Source organism: Doryrhamphus excisus, chromosome 18, assembly GCF_030265055.1.
Source record: "Doryrhamphus excisus isolate RoL2022-K1 chromosome 18, RoL_Dexc_1.0, whole genome shotgun sequence".
NCBI classification, from domain to species: domain Eukaryota; kingdom Metazoa; phylum Chordata; class Actinopteri; order Syngnathiformes; family Syngnathidae; genus Doryrhamphus; species Doryrhamphus excisus.
Window position 1 is genome coordinate 17,877,403 of NC_080483.1, and position 17,071 is coordinate 17,894,473.

The 17,071-nt window shown below is 42.5% G+C and overlaps 3 protein-coding genes and 1 long non-coding RNA gene across 11 annotated transcripts in view; 1 reads left to right on the forward strand and 3 right to left on the reverse strand.

The window, feature by feature from the left end:
- Positions 1–2,050, reverse strand: part of LOC131105956 (paxillin-like) — a 19,337-nt gene extending 17,287 nt beyond the window's left edge. Inside the window, exon 1 of one of the 2 annotated variants that reach the window (XM_058054528.1) lies at positions 1,742–2,020. In XM_058054528.1, coding sequence (XP_057910511.1) covers positions 1,742–1,754 — 13 coding nt within the window. In that variant the 5' untranslated portion in view covers positions 1,755–2,020. Of the gene's footprint in view, positions 1–1,741 lie in introns of both variants that reach the window. The other variant, XM_058054527.1, reaches the window with a different exon arrangement.
- LOC131105958 (uncharacterized) lies at positions 1,500–16,794 on the forward strand. Of its 3 annotated transcripts, none has more exons than XR_009120031.1 (3): positions 1,500–2,040; positions 2,891–3,003; positions 12,250–16,794. It is a non-coding gene; the product is annotated as an uncharacterized LOC131105958 (long non-coding RNA). The 3 variants fall into 3 exon arrangements; XR_009120032.1 differs by lacking the exon at positions 12,250–16,794 and adding an exon at positions 10,321–11,049; XR_009120030.1 differs by lacking the exon at positions 12,250–16,794 and adding an exon at positions 4,298–5,414.
- On the reverse strand, positions 3,709–6,030 carry myl2a (myosin, light chain 2a, regulatory, cardiac, slow). 3 transcript variants are annotated; one of them, XM_058054530.1, is made up of 7 exons: positions 5,961–6,021; positions 5,656–5,748; positions 5,275–5,350; positions 4,437–4,541; positions 4,295–4,373; positions 4,171–4,219; positions 3,721–4,104 (listed from the first exon to the last, which is right to left on the reverse strand). In XM_058054530.1, the coding sequence occupies exons 1-7, from the start codon at positions 5,961–5,963 to the stop codon at positions 4,000–4,002; spliced, it is 510 nt and encodes a 169-aa protein (XP_057910513.1). In that variant the 5' UTR covers positions 5,964–6,021; the 3' UTR covers positions 3,721–3,999. The 3 variants fall into 3 exon arrangements, with proteins under 3 accessions (XP_057910514.1, XP_057910512.1, XP_057910513.1); XM_058054531.1 differs by lacking the exon at positions 5,656–5,748 and having other exon boundaries at positions 3,709–4,104; positions 5,961–6,030; XM_058054529.1 differs by lacking the exon at positions 5,961–6,021 and having other exon boundaries at positions 3,717–4,104; positions 5,656–5,754.
- cita (citron rho-interacting serine/threonine kinase a) overlaps positions 7,781–17,071 on the reverse strand; it is a 30,649-nt gene continuing 21,358 nt past the window's right edge. For 2 of the 3 annotated variants that reach the window (XM_058054526.1, XM_058054525.1), the window contains exons 33-48: positions 16,719–16,856; positions 15,847–16,027; positions 15,668–15,759; positions 15,477–15,581; positions 15,220–15,389; positions 13,391–13,471; positions 13,168–13,303; positions 12,830–12,969; positions 12,641–12,733; positions 12,461–12,569; positions 12,257–12,385; positions 12,054–12,134; positions 11,885–11,963; positions 11,469–11,651; positions 10,323–10,710; positions 7,781–9,366 (exon numbers count right to left, since the gene is read on the reverse strand). In XM_058054526.1, the coding sequence (XP_057910509.1) occupies positions 9,343–9,366; positions 10,323–10,710; positions 11,469–11,651; positions 11,885–11,963; positions 12,054–12,134; positions 12,257–12,385; positions 12,461–12,569; positions 12,641–12,733; positions 12,830–12,969; positions 13,168–13,303; positions 13,391–13,471; positions 15,220–15,389; positions 15,477–15,581; positions 15,668–15,759; positions 15,847–16,027; positions 16,719–16,856 (2,129 nt within the window). In that variant the 3' untranslated portion in view covers positions 7,781–9,342. Of the gene's footprint in view, positions 9,367–10,322; positions 10,711–11,468; positions 11,652–11,884; positions 11,964–12,053; positions 12,135–12,256; positions 12,386–12,460; positions 12,570–12,640; positions 12,734–12,829; positions 12,970–13,167; positions 13,304–13,390; positions 13,472–14,845; positions 14,891–15,219; positions 15,390–15,476; positions 15,582–15,667; positions 15,760–15,846; positions 16,028–16,718; positions 16,857–17,071 lie in introns of all 3 variants that reach the window. The other variant, XM_058054524.1, reaches the window with a different exon arrangement.

The following is a 17,071-nucleotide window of genomic DNA, read 5'->3' on the forward strand; positions in this document are numbered from 1 at the left end:
AATACATATACAAATACATATACAGTTACTGTACTCTCCATACAAAGACGGATTTTCACCTTTTTTCCCAACCAGACTGCTTCCTCTCAGAGACGTATTTATAGGTCTTTTTTTCATTTTTGAGAGAGGCACAAGCTGGGGTGATGATGCAACTCTACAATCGAAGGGAGCATGTTTGATGCAGGTTTAAGCCCGAAAAACGTTCATAATGTGGCAGATGTACATTACAAAAGAAAGTTTAACGCATGCACACGCACACAAATGCATGCACACGCACACTTCAGTTGCAAATGTGACATTTGTAAACAGTTCATGGTGTTATATTTGTTTTAAGAAAAATGCTATTTTCATGTAAAACACCATTTTTGGTTTGGTTCATGTTTGTTTAGACATTTTGGCTAAACATATATGGCTAATCTAATCTTCCTTTTGGCATATACCATGTCTATACAGCCCAAGAACAAAATATGCGTGCCTTGAAAAATCAAGGCTGGTACCGAGAGGGATGGCTTTTGACAAAAGGCTGCAATTGAATGAGTTAATAACAAAGTAAAATAACAAACGACTTACTACGATATTGGCTTACTGTATGTTTTCTATGCGCCGGAACACCAGAACTCTATTTAGACGCCCCACCTAAAACCATATTAACAACCCCATGACATGGACATATTACAGGATTGTGCAACACTCTTTTTTAAGCAGCCACTTCAAGGAGAGCGCCGTAAACTGAGGAGGTATCCTCAAATATTGACTGGATATAGAATGACCAATATTTTTTGCCAAGTGTCGTCCCCCATGAGGAGCAGATCAAACAAGATGTTCTGTTGTGGGTCAGTAGGGTTCTAATGATTCAAACAATGTAGCACTAACGGCCCTGTTTAATGAAAATTGTGTTCTTTAATACAACAGTATCCATGTCCATCTTTGACTTTCTAAATGCATTCTCATGCTAGATCAGCCTGCACCAAACCCAGTTCCTTAAATGCTCTTGCATATGCAATGCATACATTCCTTCTAAACTTAACTTTATGGGTGGCAGCTCAGACTTGAAAATACATATCACCACAAAGTCAGCATGGCCAAAAAAAGGACAAACGGGCTGTGATGTGATGGCTTAATTAGCCTACATCTGAGGTTTCCCTTCTCTTTTTAATTACAGCACAATGTTTCACTCAAGGGAGCATTTGCCTTCCATACTTCAATTTGAAAAAGATCACACAAGTCGCTGGGCGATCCCAAAGTGAACTTCTTCTTAGAATGTGGTGCAAATAGTAAAAAAAAGAAATCTGGAGTGCCATATCAACCCCGCATACAACACACACACAACTTGTGGGGCAGTAAAGCTGATCACTGGCTTTAAATGTCTGTTTACAATGTATTGTTTTCTTAGCTTTTCAACCACCACTTCCTTCATTGTAATCAAACGTCGAGATCCAATCCATGGCCCATGCGAGCATGAAAAGTTAGAGGACCGTCAAGTGGTGGGTGAAGTCTGATTCGACCACCACATAATAAACACGGAAAACCATTGGACTTTTCGTCATGTACCTGAAGGCAACATTTGATTAGATGACCACGCGGGGCCTTTCAGTTAGTGTGCTTTATATGCCGATTTTACAGTAGACCCACCGGGACGTTTTTTAAACCCAAACGTGCCCACCGAAACATGCTTTTAATGCTAACGCGCCCACACACATACGCACGTCATTGCCAAGCTAATGTAAAAAGCCACATTTACCTAAATCATCCATGTTGGCCGGTCAATGCTGTGAGAACCGCAATGTTCCCGCTCCGTCGAGCACAGCTTGGACTGCCCGCGCCGATGTCGCGTCCGCTCGGCCGACGTGCTGGCAAAATGCGTTGAAGTTTTCAAGTTGCCCTCTCGCTCGGCGAGCTTCGAACACACTCCCGAGCACACTCATCGCCAGACACCCCAGGCAGAGAGGAGTCTCCGGGAAGATCCAACCCCCCTGCCTGCTCCCCGCCGGCCTTCGGTCCACGAGTGAACACAAGTCTGCCGACGCCATCTTGTGGCAGGTAAGGCAAGTGGCAACGCGCCATCATGGTGGCCTGAAGCTAACTTGACTAAAATGTCTATTGGAGCATGAAATCGTCAAAAGTAACACATTTCGCTTTCTACCATTGAACCCTACTTCCGTATTACACTTGGCTATTGGCTATACATCCTGGGGAAAAGGGAACCTAATTTGACCTTTGAACTTTTGTATGAATGTTTTCGTACTTTTTGTATAGTTGGTGAGTGGTGTATAAGAGTTGGGGGTTTTCTTCGGGTGAAAACAATACACAGTAAAACATTTTTTAAAAGACAAACTTTATGTCTTCTTGTTTATTTGTTTATTATTTTACCATTGAGTACCATATAAAGTCCAGATGCCCTCAATCTGTTTTGCATTTGAAATGAGGCTGTGAAATGCTTGAATTTGAATTGGTGTGTGAAACCGTGTTGGTTTTTTTATTCAATCCTCACCACTAGGGAGGCGCTAGAGTGCAATGTGTGTTTTCACTGCGCAGTACCCACTCGTCTGAAGTCAATACTGACACTTAAAAACAGTATTACTTGTTATTATTTTTAAAGATATACGGCTAGAAATGGCGAATCCACACAAAATTAGCTTACATTCGCTTACACTGGTGCTGAGCTCACAAAAGTGGGTACATTATCAGAGCCCTCTAGACATAAACATAAACCATTAAAAACCTAAATAAAGCTTGTGTGTGTTGCGGTAAATGGTTGGAGGACAGGAAGTGACGTCGGTGCTTCAGAGTTGATGTTCAGCTTGACGTGGGATGCGGCCGCACCAGTATTAAGTCTGTTGTGAGATCATTAAAACCTGCAATAAAATCAAATCTGCTTCTCGTCTCACAGAATAATTACGGACACCTGAGTGACAGTAAAGTGTGAGATGGATGAGAGCTCGCGGGGAGGAGGAAGACCGCAATGGTTTGCAGTTGCCCCGTCCCAGCATGCTCTTCGGCAGGGTAGGTACGGGTGACAAGGATCACTGGGTGGCATCCCGTTGTGGGCTTTGCACTCGGGCCCTGCATATAACATTATCCTCTTCACATCATCACAGCCCTAAAATAACAACAGGCTTTTGTCTGCCTAAAGCCCCCCGTCCCTGCGTTAGGAGCCCAACATTTTTATGTCAGCACGTAATACGCGCACATCATCCACTGTGCATGTGTCAGGAGAGCACAGCATGAGGGATTCATCTTGATCTCTGTGGGATTTCATACACTATTCACTACCTAACATGGCGTTAAAAGGCTAGCGGGTCCAAGCTCTCTTCTCTTCTCTTCTCTTCTCTTCTCTTCTCTTCTCTTCTCTTCTCTTCTCTTCTCTTCTCTTCTCTTCTCTTCTCTTCTCTTCTCTTCTCTTCTCTTCTCTTCTCTTCTCTTCTCTTCTCTTCTCTTCTCTTCTCTTCTCTTCTCTTCAATGTGTAATATAAGAATTACAGTTGCAAAGTTTGCTCAATGAGTCCATCGCTATTTATATCGAAAGTAGCTTCATTTAATACGAGTCGTCTTCAGTGATTTTTCTTTATCACAAATGACTAAGTCTGTACCATGTGGAAATAAATATTCGTATTTATTGGAGGGATATTGAATAACAGTGGAAATCATAGACACCCTGTAATAATTACAAAAATGACATTTTTTTAGCTCTACTAACGTCTGACTTATGCTCATTACTCCTGAGCGTAGCAACATCATGAGAAATGAAGCAGGAAAGTATTTAATGAAAAACTTTTATTTGACAAACAAGCACAGACGCGATGGATGGGGGAATAAAAACAAGAATGGGACTAATGTGAAATGCGGTGTAGGTTCTGGCACGCGTCCGCTGTTTGGGGAGGGTCTGGTCTTGATCCTATTGTGTGATCTTTGGGCAAAGAAGCTATGGCACCAGCATAAATTGACCACAGTCCATATAATGTATTTCCTCACGTCTCTGTCCCTTTAAGAGACCTAAGATCACTCCTGGTCTTTTTCCTCTCCGTGGGTGATGATGTGAACCAGGTTCTTGTAGTCCAGGTTCCCTGCCACATCTGGGGGGAAGGCAGCAAACATCTGCTCCATCTGAAAGCACACGTTTGCCACCTTCATATCACTGCCTCATTGTGGATGTGTGGATTTTCAGTCTACCTCTTCTGGGGTGAATCGGTCGGCTTGTGTTGTCAGCATTTGTGTCACACTGTGGACGGCGAAGACATCGCTTTATCATCGTGTGTGTGTGTGTCTTTGCGTGTGTATGTGTGTGTTTTCTTACTAGTCCTTCCTCAGTACGCCTTTCCCCTCGGGGTCAAAGACTTTAAACGCATTGAGGATGGTCTCTTCTGGATCAGCACCTACAGACACACGCCGCCATTAGACGGCGTCTGACATACACAACAACACATTTTCACCGTTACCTTTCAGTTTCTCCCCAAACATGGTGAGAAAGATGGTGAAGTTGATTGGGCCTGGAGCTTCTTTGAGCATCTCATCAATCTCTTCCTGTTTCACATTCAGGCGTCCTGTGGCGACCAACATGTCATTCATGCCCAGTTCAAAAACCTCCAAATACAAAAAAATGGAACCTCCGACGGGGAACACAATTTCTCCTGAATGAATTCACACATAAAGCGTCTATTATCTGTACAAGCAATGTTTACTTAAATATAAGATCATTTAACCCCAATATAATACACAATAAAATAAAACACACTTTGCCTCAAGAAGGTGTTTATTTACAGTATATTAGCATGTATGTGATATTTATTGAGCAGTTTTGCTTAGCCAGGCATATGTGTTCCTATGTCACAGCAAATTCTATGGTCATTATCACACTTTTCCTCTTTTCCATCCCTTACACACCCAAAAAGCCAAAGAAAAAGAAGTGAATTTATCGATGTCTGGCCTGATGTTGTATATGACTAAGGTTTAAAGTCCAAATATTGTTTGACTGCATGTTTTTCCTGAAACGTTTTCCTGAACTTTTGCAGTCTTTGACTTTGCCGGTTCCACTGTATATGAACATTTTAAATGTATTACATTTCACATATATTTGTTATATTAGTTAGGTTTTTTTATGTATTGTCGGCTTTCTTTACAAATTGACTGGGAGAAATCACTCCCACACTACTGTCTTGTAGTGAGTGAGTTAGCAAATACGCTTTCTTCAACTATCATTTGTATTTGTATTCCACCCACTGCACAGCACTAAAACATGGTGAGACAACATTGCCCTTAAACGTGCTGTCAACACACCGAGTGCTGCAAAAGTGTCCCTCAGGTCGTTCTTGTCGATGAAACCGTCCCTGTTCTGGTCCATGATGGTGAAGGCCTGAGAGGAGGAGGACAGAGAGAAGGGTCCAGAAAACAAGAACATGATGATATCCATTGTGACTGCTGGTGTGTAAAACCCAAGGGATGGGATGGGGGGGGGTTTAATCCTGGCATCCAACACATGACGACGCTGTCTGGATGTTTAGCCAAAGCAGCATACCAGCCGGGAGCTTCTGTCAGGACTGGGACAGGTGCTCCATAGACAAAAGATACTGGTACAAGCTCCACGAGTGTATGTACCATGTACATGTACCAGTATCTACGGTATACAATGTTTACACCGGTTAAGCAGCTCCAACTCACCTCCTTGAATTCCTGAATCTGGGCCTGCTCAAACATGGAGAACACATTGGAATTGGCTCCCTCTGCTGTCCTCTTTTTGGCTTTTTTGGGGGCCTTCATAGACATGTCAAATGTAGTTATATAGCTGGGACACGATATTACCCACAAAACAACAAAATAGAGCATAAAACGTCCTAATAACAAACCTGGTCAAAGATACCAAGCTATTAAGATGGACTCCAACACACAATGGACACATCCCAATAAAGACTAGTCAGTTTACCTTGTTTAAATGAACCGTCACACACACGCGGACCTTAACTTACCATGGCTGAGCAGCTGTGGGTGAGACCAACAATGATGCCAGTGAACAATGGGGAAGATGGGGGGGTGTCCTTTTGTAGCCCACAAGCTCTGAGCTCCACTGGATATTTATAAACAATGTCCTCTTAAGGAAGTGACAGGTAAATGATGGTTTGAGACACTTTGTACGTACACACACACACACACACGTTTTCATGGGCATAGCGCTGAATAACAGGATTAGAATATCCAAAGCAGATTGAAGGTTAAAGTATCACCCTCTCAGTGTCCACACAACATTGTTTCAACTATGTCAACTGTGAAGAAATCAGATGTCTTGGAATCAGAATGCCCTTATTATTCCAAGTGATGAAATACAATTGTTCTTGCTAATTTGCTCATCTTTTAAGTATTATGTACTAAACTCTAAGATACATTACAAATGAAGAAAAATATACAGCATATTCCCGATTATAAGACACTTTTTTGGTAGGTGTGTGCCAGTATCTGTTCCTATTACTCCTGTACCACTGAAAATATACAATCAAACGGCTGAGAAAGACGGCACACTAATGCCCCCCAAAAAGAAAATCATAGTCTGCAGATTAGAAGCTGCAAGTAAACTCTTATGTTGTTTAGGTTATAGTTATCAGAATAACCGTTCATATCTTACATTGACATACTATCTACTCACATTACATAACTTGCCTTTTTTCTACCGCTTATCCTCACGAGGGTCACGGGGGAGCTGGAGCCTATCCCAGCTGTCTTTGGGTGAGAGGTGGGGTCCACCCTGGACTGGTGGCCAGCCAATCCCAGGGCACATATAGACAAGCAACCATTCCCCCCCACATTCATACCTATGGACAATTTGGAGTGGCTAATTAACCTAGCATGTCTTTGGAATGTGGGAGGAAACCGGAGTACCCGGAGAAAACCCACACACGCACAGGGAGAACATGCAAACTCCAGACAGAGATGGCCGAGGGTGGGATTGAACTCGGGTCTCCAGGTGTGTGGCCTGCACGCTAACCACTCGGTCTGGTCTCCATCTTATTAAGTGTAATTTATAGAGCTGCCAGAAGTGTTACCAGCACACAGCCTTAGTCCTCATTAGTCACATGATTGGCACTGGTGCACTTGTCGCCATAGTGTGCTACACAGCCACGCTCAAACACTATTTTTGGGACCTGATTTGAATGCATTCAATGACATTCTTGCCTGTAAGAATAGTGTGATGGCAGCCCGGCAGGATTCATGGGTTGCATGCTTGTGTGTCACCGTTGAGCTGTGAGACGTTGTTTGAGTACGCGCTGCTAAATGAACACATCCTTACAATGCGTGTGCACTGCATTAACAGGTCTCCTCCATATGACTTAAGGGTCCCAGGTCGGAAAAAGTGACAGTGTGTGAGAGTGACTTGAATGTCGGTGTCATCGTGTGTGTGTGTGTGTGTGTGTGTGTGTGCGCGCGCTATATAAAGAGGCACTCCCAACTCTGCTGTCAAATAAAATACTGTTGATGGCCTAGCAGCAGATGTCAGGGGTGTCATGTCACAAGCATAATGTGAAGAGCCAGGTCACAGTTATTGTTACCCAGAGGGGGTGAATGCTATTGTTGAAAACAGCTCCTCAGCCAAAGCAGCTACTGTGGCAGGAATGACAGGACATTGTCTCCCTGCGGGCTGAGCACTGAGATGTACGTACGCACGTACCTAAAAATAGAACCACCTCTTCAAACCCAATGGACAAATGGTCACAAAGCCGCCTTAAATCCTCGAGGTCATTAAAGCTACAGCAAAGTAGGGGGAAAAGGCAGAGATACACACCAGAAATGTGAATGATTATATTTAATATCTCTACTGGGAACTCTAATAAAACATTTGTTAGCAGACATCAATATCATATCCAGCATCATGGTAATTATGATTAAAATGAAATATACAGCTTTAAAAGTATAAAAATAAACCAAAGATGTATAGAAGTCAGCAGGAAAATGGACAGGAAACGCTTTTCTTTGCATTACGTGCTTTTGTTGAAGATTTATGACCAATTTCATCAATACATTCAATTTGACATAAACAATGATGGAGGCCTCTTAAAGATGTAGAGTACCAGTAGTCTTCATGAAGTGACACTTTTAGGGGACCGTGGCATCCTAGTTGTGTCATTGTAAACAACAAAACATATCTCACTGGTCACATTTGGATTTACAGAAAAACATCATCATCATCATCATCATCATCATCATCACTTGGACAATAGAGTGTAAAATAGATGTGATGTTGAGTACTTGTGTTTGTGTGTACTGATGTTGATTGGACTGGCACTTTAAACAACCAGGATTGCCTTTGAGATATTCCAAAGAAATGGCATGTGCAAAGAAAGGTGATATTTGAAGAACTGAAAGCAAAGCCGAATGAGGCAGAAGCTCTGTCACTTCACACATACGTGTACACAGTCATGCCACCGACAAACCATCCACAAGGTGAAACTAATTGGGTGACATTGAATATATGGGAGAGTGGAGTGGAAGCTTCAATCTTTTCTCACTCCCATCCTTTTTTTTTCCATTGAAATTTGAGGTTTGCCATTGACAGATGGAAGTGCTACACAAGTCAATCACTCACTTTGATAGAGGACATTTGGACATATTAAAAGAATACTTATTAGACATTCAGGAGAACAAGTTATCACTTTTTTTCTTTAACAAAAATAGACATGGCTTATCCAGCCTTGAAATTCCTTCTCAATATATATATATTTATAAAAAATTATGTCTCGTCTATGTACAGTCAGCTAAGCCTTCTGAAGGATTAGAAAGGTCCTGCATGCTTTATGGCTGCTCGGCATGGTGGGTAGTGCAGTTTTAGCGTCCTCAAGGAAGACAACCCTTCTGATTGGTGGCTTTATTGATTTAGTTCCAATTTTCAACACCAACTAAACTGTGGCCAAACAGAAAATTAGTATGGGATGATTGTATTTAGCTGATGATGATTGTGTGTTTGACGTGGAGCCACAGATGCTATTAGAAGCTAGAAGATGAGGTCACAGAGAAGTTGTGGTCAGTAAAGGAACAGAACCCGTGCATTAAAAACAATTCAAATTAGTTATCATTTTAGGCCATCAAGATGTGACTTGATGTTGCTACAGCTGTGCTCTTCTCGCATAGTTGCCTTCTGAAAAAAATGTAGAACTCTGGAGCTACTTGAAAACACCCTGCTTGTATTGTACGCTCTTTGAAGAAAGCCAAAACAACCATTTATTTCCCTTTTTACCTCTCTCTTCAGAAAGCTACAGTTGTTTGTTGAGTGGCTTTGCCGGCTTGGATGTCAATCAAAAGAAGATTGGCAGTGTTTGATTATGACTTGGTGACATTCGAAGACAGACGTCGCTGTCAGAGCTCCTAAACAGATGACTGGTCCCATACCTGTGTAATAGAGGAGAGAAAAACATACAGGAAAAACATACAGAAAAACATGACCAAAAAGCGTGTTCAGATTTCAAAAATACTTTTGCTATAGAAAATAATGAATCTGTTCCAAAGTCAAACGGTCACCATCAAAAAACTGTATAGTCGTCCCTTATTGTAAAGTGAGACCACAACGACTCCCCCCGCCCCGCGAGCGCAGTTCTGGTCAGATTTTGGTGATGAGAAACATAGTTCTGGTTAGTTATTGGGGTTATAAGAGTTTGGCTTCTCAAAACAATATGCATTTGAAAGAGTAATACATTTGCATAGCTCGCATTAGATAATGTCTCCATCAACATTGGACAGTCGATGGCGCAATAATACCACAGCAGAAAAAGTAAAGCCGTCTGATTTTTTGCAAATCGAATGCATATTGTATTGAGAAGCCAAAGTCGAAATCTGACCAGAACTGGACTCGTGGAATCAAGTCACGGTTGATGCACCACGCTGCTGATGGGGCTGTCATACAACTTCAGGTCAAAAAATCCAAACTGTCCCCTTTAAGGTTAGGTACAACATCTGGTTGAACTCGGGGGCATTTGACTTTAGAGGTTTCCAGTGTAATAAAATCAGGCTCATGAACAACAAAAGAATGCGCAGGTGGAAAAGAGTCTGGCTGGTACTATTGGGTGCAAACACGAGAATGTTACTATGATGAAATATTCATAGTAAATATGGATCTGCAGCCAGGAAGGAGATTCAATTAGCATAAATACTGGAGAAAGCTTCTGGCTCATTCCAAAAGGTTGGAAAGAAGCCACTTTAAAGCATTTGAGATGCTCATAATGTTAAATCTAGACTGCTGCATAAATCGCTTTCCCCACCCTCCTGTCATAATGTTAAACGAATCTATCTTCTCGAGGGTACCTGAAGTCCAATAAAAGTGTCTATTGAAGTGTGTATTTTGTACAGACCTTGTTAACAGGGTTGATGGGCGTGCGTCCAGAGCCAGTATGAAGCCTTTGACGCTCTTCAAATCGTCCCGGAGACCTCTCCCTGCGAACATCCATCATGCGCCCAGGGGAGCGATCCATGCGGGGGTCTGCCATGGCCCTGGCCGGGGAGCGCTCCAATCGTGGATCGGCCATGGCCCTTCCAGGAGACCCGACTATACGGCTCTCCAGCATTCTGCCAGGAGACTTCTCTCTCTCCAGAGGACGGCTGGGGGACTTGTCACGGCGAAACTCGGTGCGGGCCTCTCGGTAGTGGTGGGGTGTACCTGGCTCCCCGTGGACTAGGGGGTTGGCTGCCAGCCTTTTAGAGATGTGCTCATTGTAGGAAGGAGGCCCACGTTTGTTCGGGCTGTTGGAGAGAAATTTAAAAGAGGAAGGACGGTAACAAAGTAGAGGGGCCCTGCGGGAGTAGTCACGAACCCCGGTTCTATCACGCACTTCTGTTTTGCATTATACCTGTCAAACCTTGTGGTAAACACATTGGAGTCTGTTGATTGATCAAGAAATAATTGGCTTAAATAAATTGGCTTTATATTTACAGATAATGACCTCTTCACTGTGGCCGCTTAGTGGACATGTATCAATCGGGCTTGTTTGGCACTGCAGGACTCAGGCTGGTTAACTGATACCACAGTAACCCATTGCATAAGCTGATGCATTGGTGTGCAGTGGGGGGCGGGGCAGCCCAGGACAACGAACAAAGCCAGAATACGCCTTTGTTAGTTTCACAGCGGGGGAATCCCATTGAAGTTACTGCATGAATAACAAGCATCATTGTAATTGATCACTCACATCACATAACATAACAGCAGGAATTTAGTCTTTATTCAAATATTAATTCCATTTTAAATGACCTTAAGATTTATTACATATAAAAAATGAACTCTTCCTCCTGCAAAGAAGCAAAATGCAGGCGTTACACACATTCAGCTAAAACTAATCCGACCCATCACCACCTGTGGATGCCCACCTGTGCCCTGCAGCGCCAACCACTACACCAGTGTGTCATCTTCTATTGATCAATGAAAGTTGCAATAAGCGGCATTCTGGCATTACTTAAACATCTACCTAAATGTTTTGGGTTTTTTTTTTTTAAATCACCCTCACCTTCGCCCTGAGCCACTGCGCTGTAGGTCTCCTCCACCATCCTGGTTCTGAATCAAGTTGCCCTTACAGCAAATGACTCGCAGTTTGTTCTGGTATGACGAGGCCAGGTAGATGGCGCCAGAGGAGATGGCTGGGCCAAGGTAGCGTGGGTTCGGGATGTCTAGGTGAGCGTATGAGTGGGACCTGAATAGGGAAGAGGACAGTTTAGACCAGGGGTGGACCAGCTGACTATCTTTTACGCCCTCCATCTTTTCCTTGGCATCCCTTGACACTCCTGATTTAGGCTATGACAATAAGTACGCATATAATCTGATAAGATTAAAAACAAGATGCTGGTGCAAGTCTACCTAGTACTGAAATACAAATCCAGTAAGAAATTGATATTGTAACACTGATGGAGAACGTAACAATCTTACCCGAGTGCAGCGTGTCCCTGAATCTCAATCACATCCAGAGAGTTGAAATAGGTCACAAAAAGGTAGGGCTCTCTATAGGCTGAAATGTCAAAATTCAAATTTAATATACGACATGCTGACCTAAGAAGAATACTGAAGAAAGTACAAATTTTACAAACGTCACACTAACCAAATGACAGAGGCAGGCGACTCCACTTGATATCATCACTTCTACTCCTGCGGCCGTATGCGTCCACAAAGACGCCAAACTCTGCAAGAAATACGTAGAATCAACTTCAGGAAAAAAAACAAACTACTAATAGATGCTTGGAAAGACTGCACATTGGTGTGATTTCCACCTTTTTTCTGCATTTTGTACAAAACAGATCTAACCATGGAAACAGAGCAGGTATTCATCCTTCTGAGGAGCTGTGGTCACTTGAATAATGGATATGGGGAAGCTGTGGGAGGAAGCAGCGAACACGGCAGAGGCTAACGTCACATCGTTCTTATCCAGGAACTCTGCAGGAGGAACACACATCAGCTCAGACAGGTATGAGTGACCTAGCAATACTAGAAGTGTGACGCATGACCAACCTTCTAACACATACTGCTTCATCTCAATTTCATAAAACTTGTTGGTGCCAATGATGACACTGTAGCCTGTAAAGTGAATGCAGCTACAGGGCTCTGAGGTCTCAATCTCCTGCAAACACAATCAACAGTCGCAATCAATAACGCCCATTTTCTTGCCTTTACTTGAGCTTTGCCACTCACCTTTCTGATGCAGAACTTGTTGAGGCTTTCATTAAGTCGCAGGATTGTAATCTTATTAGGCATAGCAGCACAAATACAGATTCCATTGTCAATCTGTGGAGAAGAGGAAAAAAACGACAGCTTCTCAACTCTCTTCAATTGGATAACTTTACTGTACATATCCCTTATGAAAAATGTAAAGTAACTGGCCTTTCCAGAGGAGAAGAGGTGGCAGCCTTTGACTGTCTCAAAGATGAAGGGGCTGAGGTCAGGCGGAGCTGGGAGATGAGACTGCGACAAAGACTGTTTGACCTTTTTGATCTCCACCAAGCACAGGGCCCGATCCTCTCCTGAAAGGCACATTTTCATGGTTTTGACTCACTTTTAGATAATGCATCGTGGCCAATTATGCAAATTTGACAATTACACTATTATGTCATGCCCCCCACCCAAATAGACTGCGGTCTTGTGGGAAACAGTGAAAAGAAAAGATACATGACTCACCATTGAGTAGTTGTAAAAAAAAAAAAAAGCCTTCATTCACTCACCAGTAATCATCAACAGCTTGTCAAGCTCCCTCAGGATCTGAATCTGGAACACGGAGGTCAGGCCCGGAATATGGGTCAAAGAGTTCTTGATAACGTTCAGAGCGTACAAGCCCTCCTCAGAGCCCACCAGCACGAGCTAAGGAGAATGACGATGACAGTCATTGACGCGAAACCTGCAGCCGTTAATTCCGCTCAAAATAAATGCTAATGTGTGCGTTTGAACCTGGTCAGTGAGAGGCAGAGTGCAGTTGATGTCCAAGCGGTCGTCACCCTCCAACTTCAGCAAGGAATTGCCCAGAAGTTTCTATAAGGACACCAAAGATACGAAAGGAGGGAAAGTCAGGCAGGCTATCGGCACATCCAAAGCTTGAGGCCAAGAGTGACAGCCAGTTGCCTAATTTCTCAATTAAGAATATAAAGGAAAAGCTACTAGATAAGTATGTAGCCTAAACAGAAAGTCCCATTTTACACACACTGCTGATATTAGCAATTATACTGGATATTTGTACTTTATGCAAACACAGTGTTTGTTGCCAACTTGCATGTTTCAGTATTTCAAGCTGGTTTGTGGCCAGATAATGTTTCTCTGGTTAATCCCAAAGCTTTATAGCTGCATATATAATAGCAATAACAGGAAAGGAATCAATGCATGCTGTAATGTGGACAGTTGAAGTGTTGGAGGTAAATGTATGTAAATCCTCTTATCTGTCTTTATATAGTTCCACTTATAGGAAATGTCAACCAAGCTTAAATTAGCTGCATCCTGCAAATCTCTGCCACTGTCTGCTGAAAGACATTCTGAGTTTAGATGAACATATTTGTATTTGAAAAGAATGTTGATCATTTATATACTGATTTCATTTGGCTGTTTTTTGTTTTTTTTGCTAAGAGTGCACTTGTTTAGATTTAGTTGTACAAAATATGGTATATCACAATCTAAGACACACACAACAGAGCAGAATTGTATAGCTGAGGGCTGTGAGGAATCTCCAGAATTGATTGGCCTGCCTGGCTGAAAGTCACAACTTCATTTAAACTGTTTCCCCAAAAATACAATACATTCATAACATGAAAATAGTATGAAGGCTTCATCAATGAAAAACAGCTGCACTGTTAGCAGTTCCATTGGAACAAAATTACATTCAAATTCAGACATACTACGTCGAGTAAATGATGGTGGTTGCATCCAATTGGGTAAATCCCAGTTCCACAAGATTAACGGGTGGCTCATCATTCTTAATTTGTTTCTTTCGGCGTTTTCCTGATTTTGGAGTCGCCACAGTGGATATTAACATTTTTCATTGAACTTATTTGCGTCTTTGACACTGTTTACGGTCTCACTACTCTTTAAAAATATTCTTACCGAAGGCGCCATCAGGTATTACTGTATGTGTGTGTGTGGTTTCCATGAAAAAGCTGAAGCAGCGCATGGCTCTTGCAGCAACATGCACAACACAGCATCGTGTAGGCCAAAGGTGCAAAGATGAGCCAATTCGGACCCATGCATGGTGCATGACATATTTTGGGTGTACGTTACTATGGAACCATTTGAAATGATTAGTTCTGTGTTACCCAGCACAGAACAGCGATAGTGTTCTACGTGTGGACGGATACAGCAACTACATGCTCAGCCAGTTGGTCATTGAAGCCCAAGCGTTCGTGCAGCTTCTTACTGTACCTGAACCAGAGGTGATAGGTTCTTCTGTCTTTTAGAAACACCTGCCTATAATAGTCCAGACGACCGTGTTGAATGGAGGTACACACACACACATTTTAGAATCACATCACAACAAGGACGATGACAACACACAAATACAAGACATGGTTGTTGAGAACATGCAGAGAAAGAGAAAAGAGGAAAGGGGAGAACAACAAATGAAGGCACCGGCTGATGTTCATGGCGGCATTCAATATATTTCAGCTAGTTTTCACAAGAAACAATACACACAACCCTTGGGTTACATTGCAGTTCCACATGGGCCTAACACCTAAAACTCTTATCCTTTTTTAAAAGCTACAAACTACATAAAAATACGACTAAAATGCACTTACAGCATCAGTATCTCCTTTGTCTTTAGAGCCACGGTTACAAGCCACCACAGACTCCAGCACAGCCACCCAGCGCTGTTTGTCTGGGAAGCTGGGAGCCATGAAGTAGAGAGACTGGCCTGGCCAACAAGTCGTGTGAGGATGGGATTCCAGCTTCAGAACATAAGGGATATCTGTGTGAACACGCACACAATACATATTTTGCATAGTTTAGTATCATAAGTAATGCTGACAACAGCGGATTGATAGTTGATTGACACCTGATTTTGCAGTGTTGATGAGCTCAGAGGCTCCAACAGCTCCATGAACGGTCACCTCTCCATCAGGTAGGCATAGCTCAAACTCCTCCTCTGCATTCACGCAGTCTAAAAAGAAGACATCACATCATTTGCACTAGTCACTGCTGTATTGTTTTGATGTTGGAAGTGATCCCAAATGTGGAAATAGTGACCTTCTCTGGGCTCTGTATCATAGATTGATATTTTGGTTCCATCAAGAACCACATACTTTCTCTCCCAGCCCTGCTGACCACGCTTGCCATTTCTATGTGAAGAAAGACAGAAAAGACCATTTAAGAGTAGAGTATCAGACACTACAAGGCCAGGATGTCAGGACGAGTGAATTATTAACCTGGGCTGCTTCATCCATCCTTCCAAGCGGACATGACCGCTGGCTTCCTTGACCTGTAGTCCAGGGGAGCTTGCCTTCTCTCTGCATAAAGCCTCAGAAAAGTGGGTGGCATATTCGGCTGGCAGCCCACAAGTGGCTGGAAGGCATGGTGAGCATTTGGGATGACAAAGCGTGTTACACTCTATAAGCAGATAAAGAAAAAAGTCAGTCAGACTAGCATTCATTTAACAATCTTTACAATGTAAACATTACTTATAGAACAACTGAGAGAGACGGACCACAAATGTCCTCAAAGAGAAAATCATATTCTGCAGATTACAGGCTGCAAGTAAACGAGTAATGTTACATTTTTTAAGTTATAGTTATCTGAATAACTGTTAATGTTATGTTAACATACCACCGATTCATGCTATGTTAACAGATGCCTATTTGGCCCGTGGATCTCTATTTTATTGTTACGATAACTTCTATAACTTTCAAGATGAAATGTCTGTTCCTGGTCTCTGATTTTATAAAGATGTATTTCCCCACAAAAATGCAACTTGTTGTGGAGTGCAACTTATATACGCAGTATATAGTTTTCTCTTCTTCATAGTGCATTTTTGCCTGGTGTGACTTATTCTCTGGAATGACTTAGCGTCCGGAATATACAGTATTTTTACACTATAATGTTTCCAGGAATGTTTTAAAAAAAAATAAAAATGACATAAAAAGCCCACATTGCAAAAAGCTAAAATTAGATGACTCTCTTTTTCATGTAAGATTAAATGTGGAGGATCTATTTCAAAGCCTATTGTTGAGGTTTTTTGAAGACCGGCCAATAAATCCCTTTCTGAAATACCATCGGTTGTGTGCGACCACAGGACACAGACCTAGACAAGTGGCAGCCTGCCGTCCAAAATGCACGGTGTCCAGGCAGACGGCACATTTGGCAGCCCTCATGTTGAGACCTACAGTAAAGCGATGAGGAATGTTGTGGTGCATTCGTTCCTTCACACGACGGCCATACTCTGAAATGATACGGCCAAAAAAAGTGTGTCTAAAAATGTTATAACCAAACTATAAGATGTTTTGTTGTCAATCAGGAGGGCACGGCCAGTATAAAGTCATTGAAAAACTGACTGTCACATATGGCAAAACACTGGCAGTAATCAGATTATGCATGCCAATCAGAATGGAACGCATTAACCATGCAACACTGACGCACCAGCAAGACAAATGTACA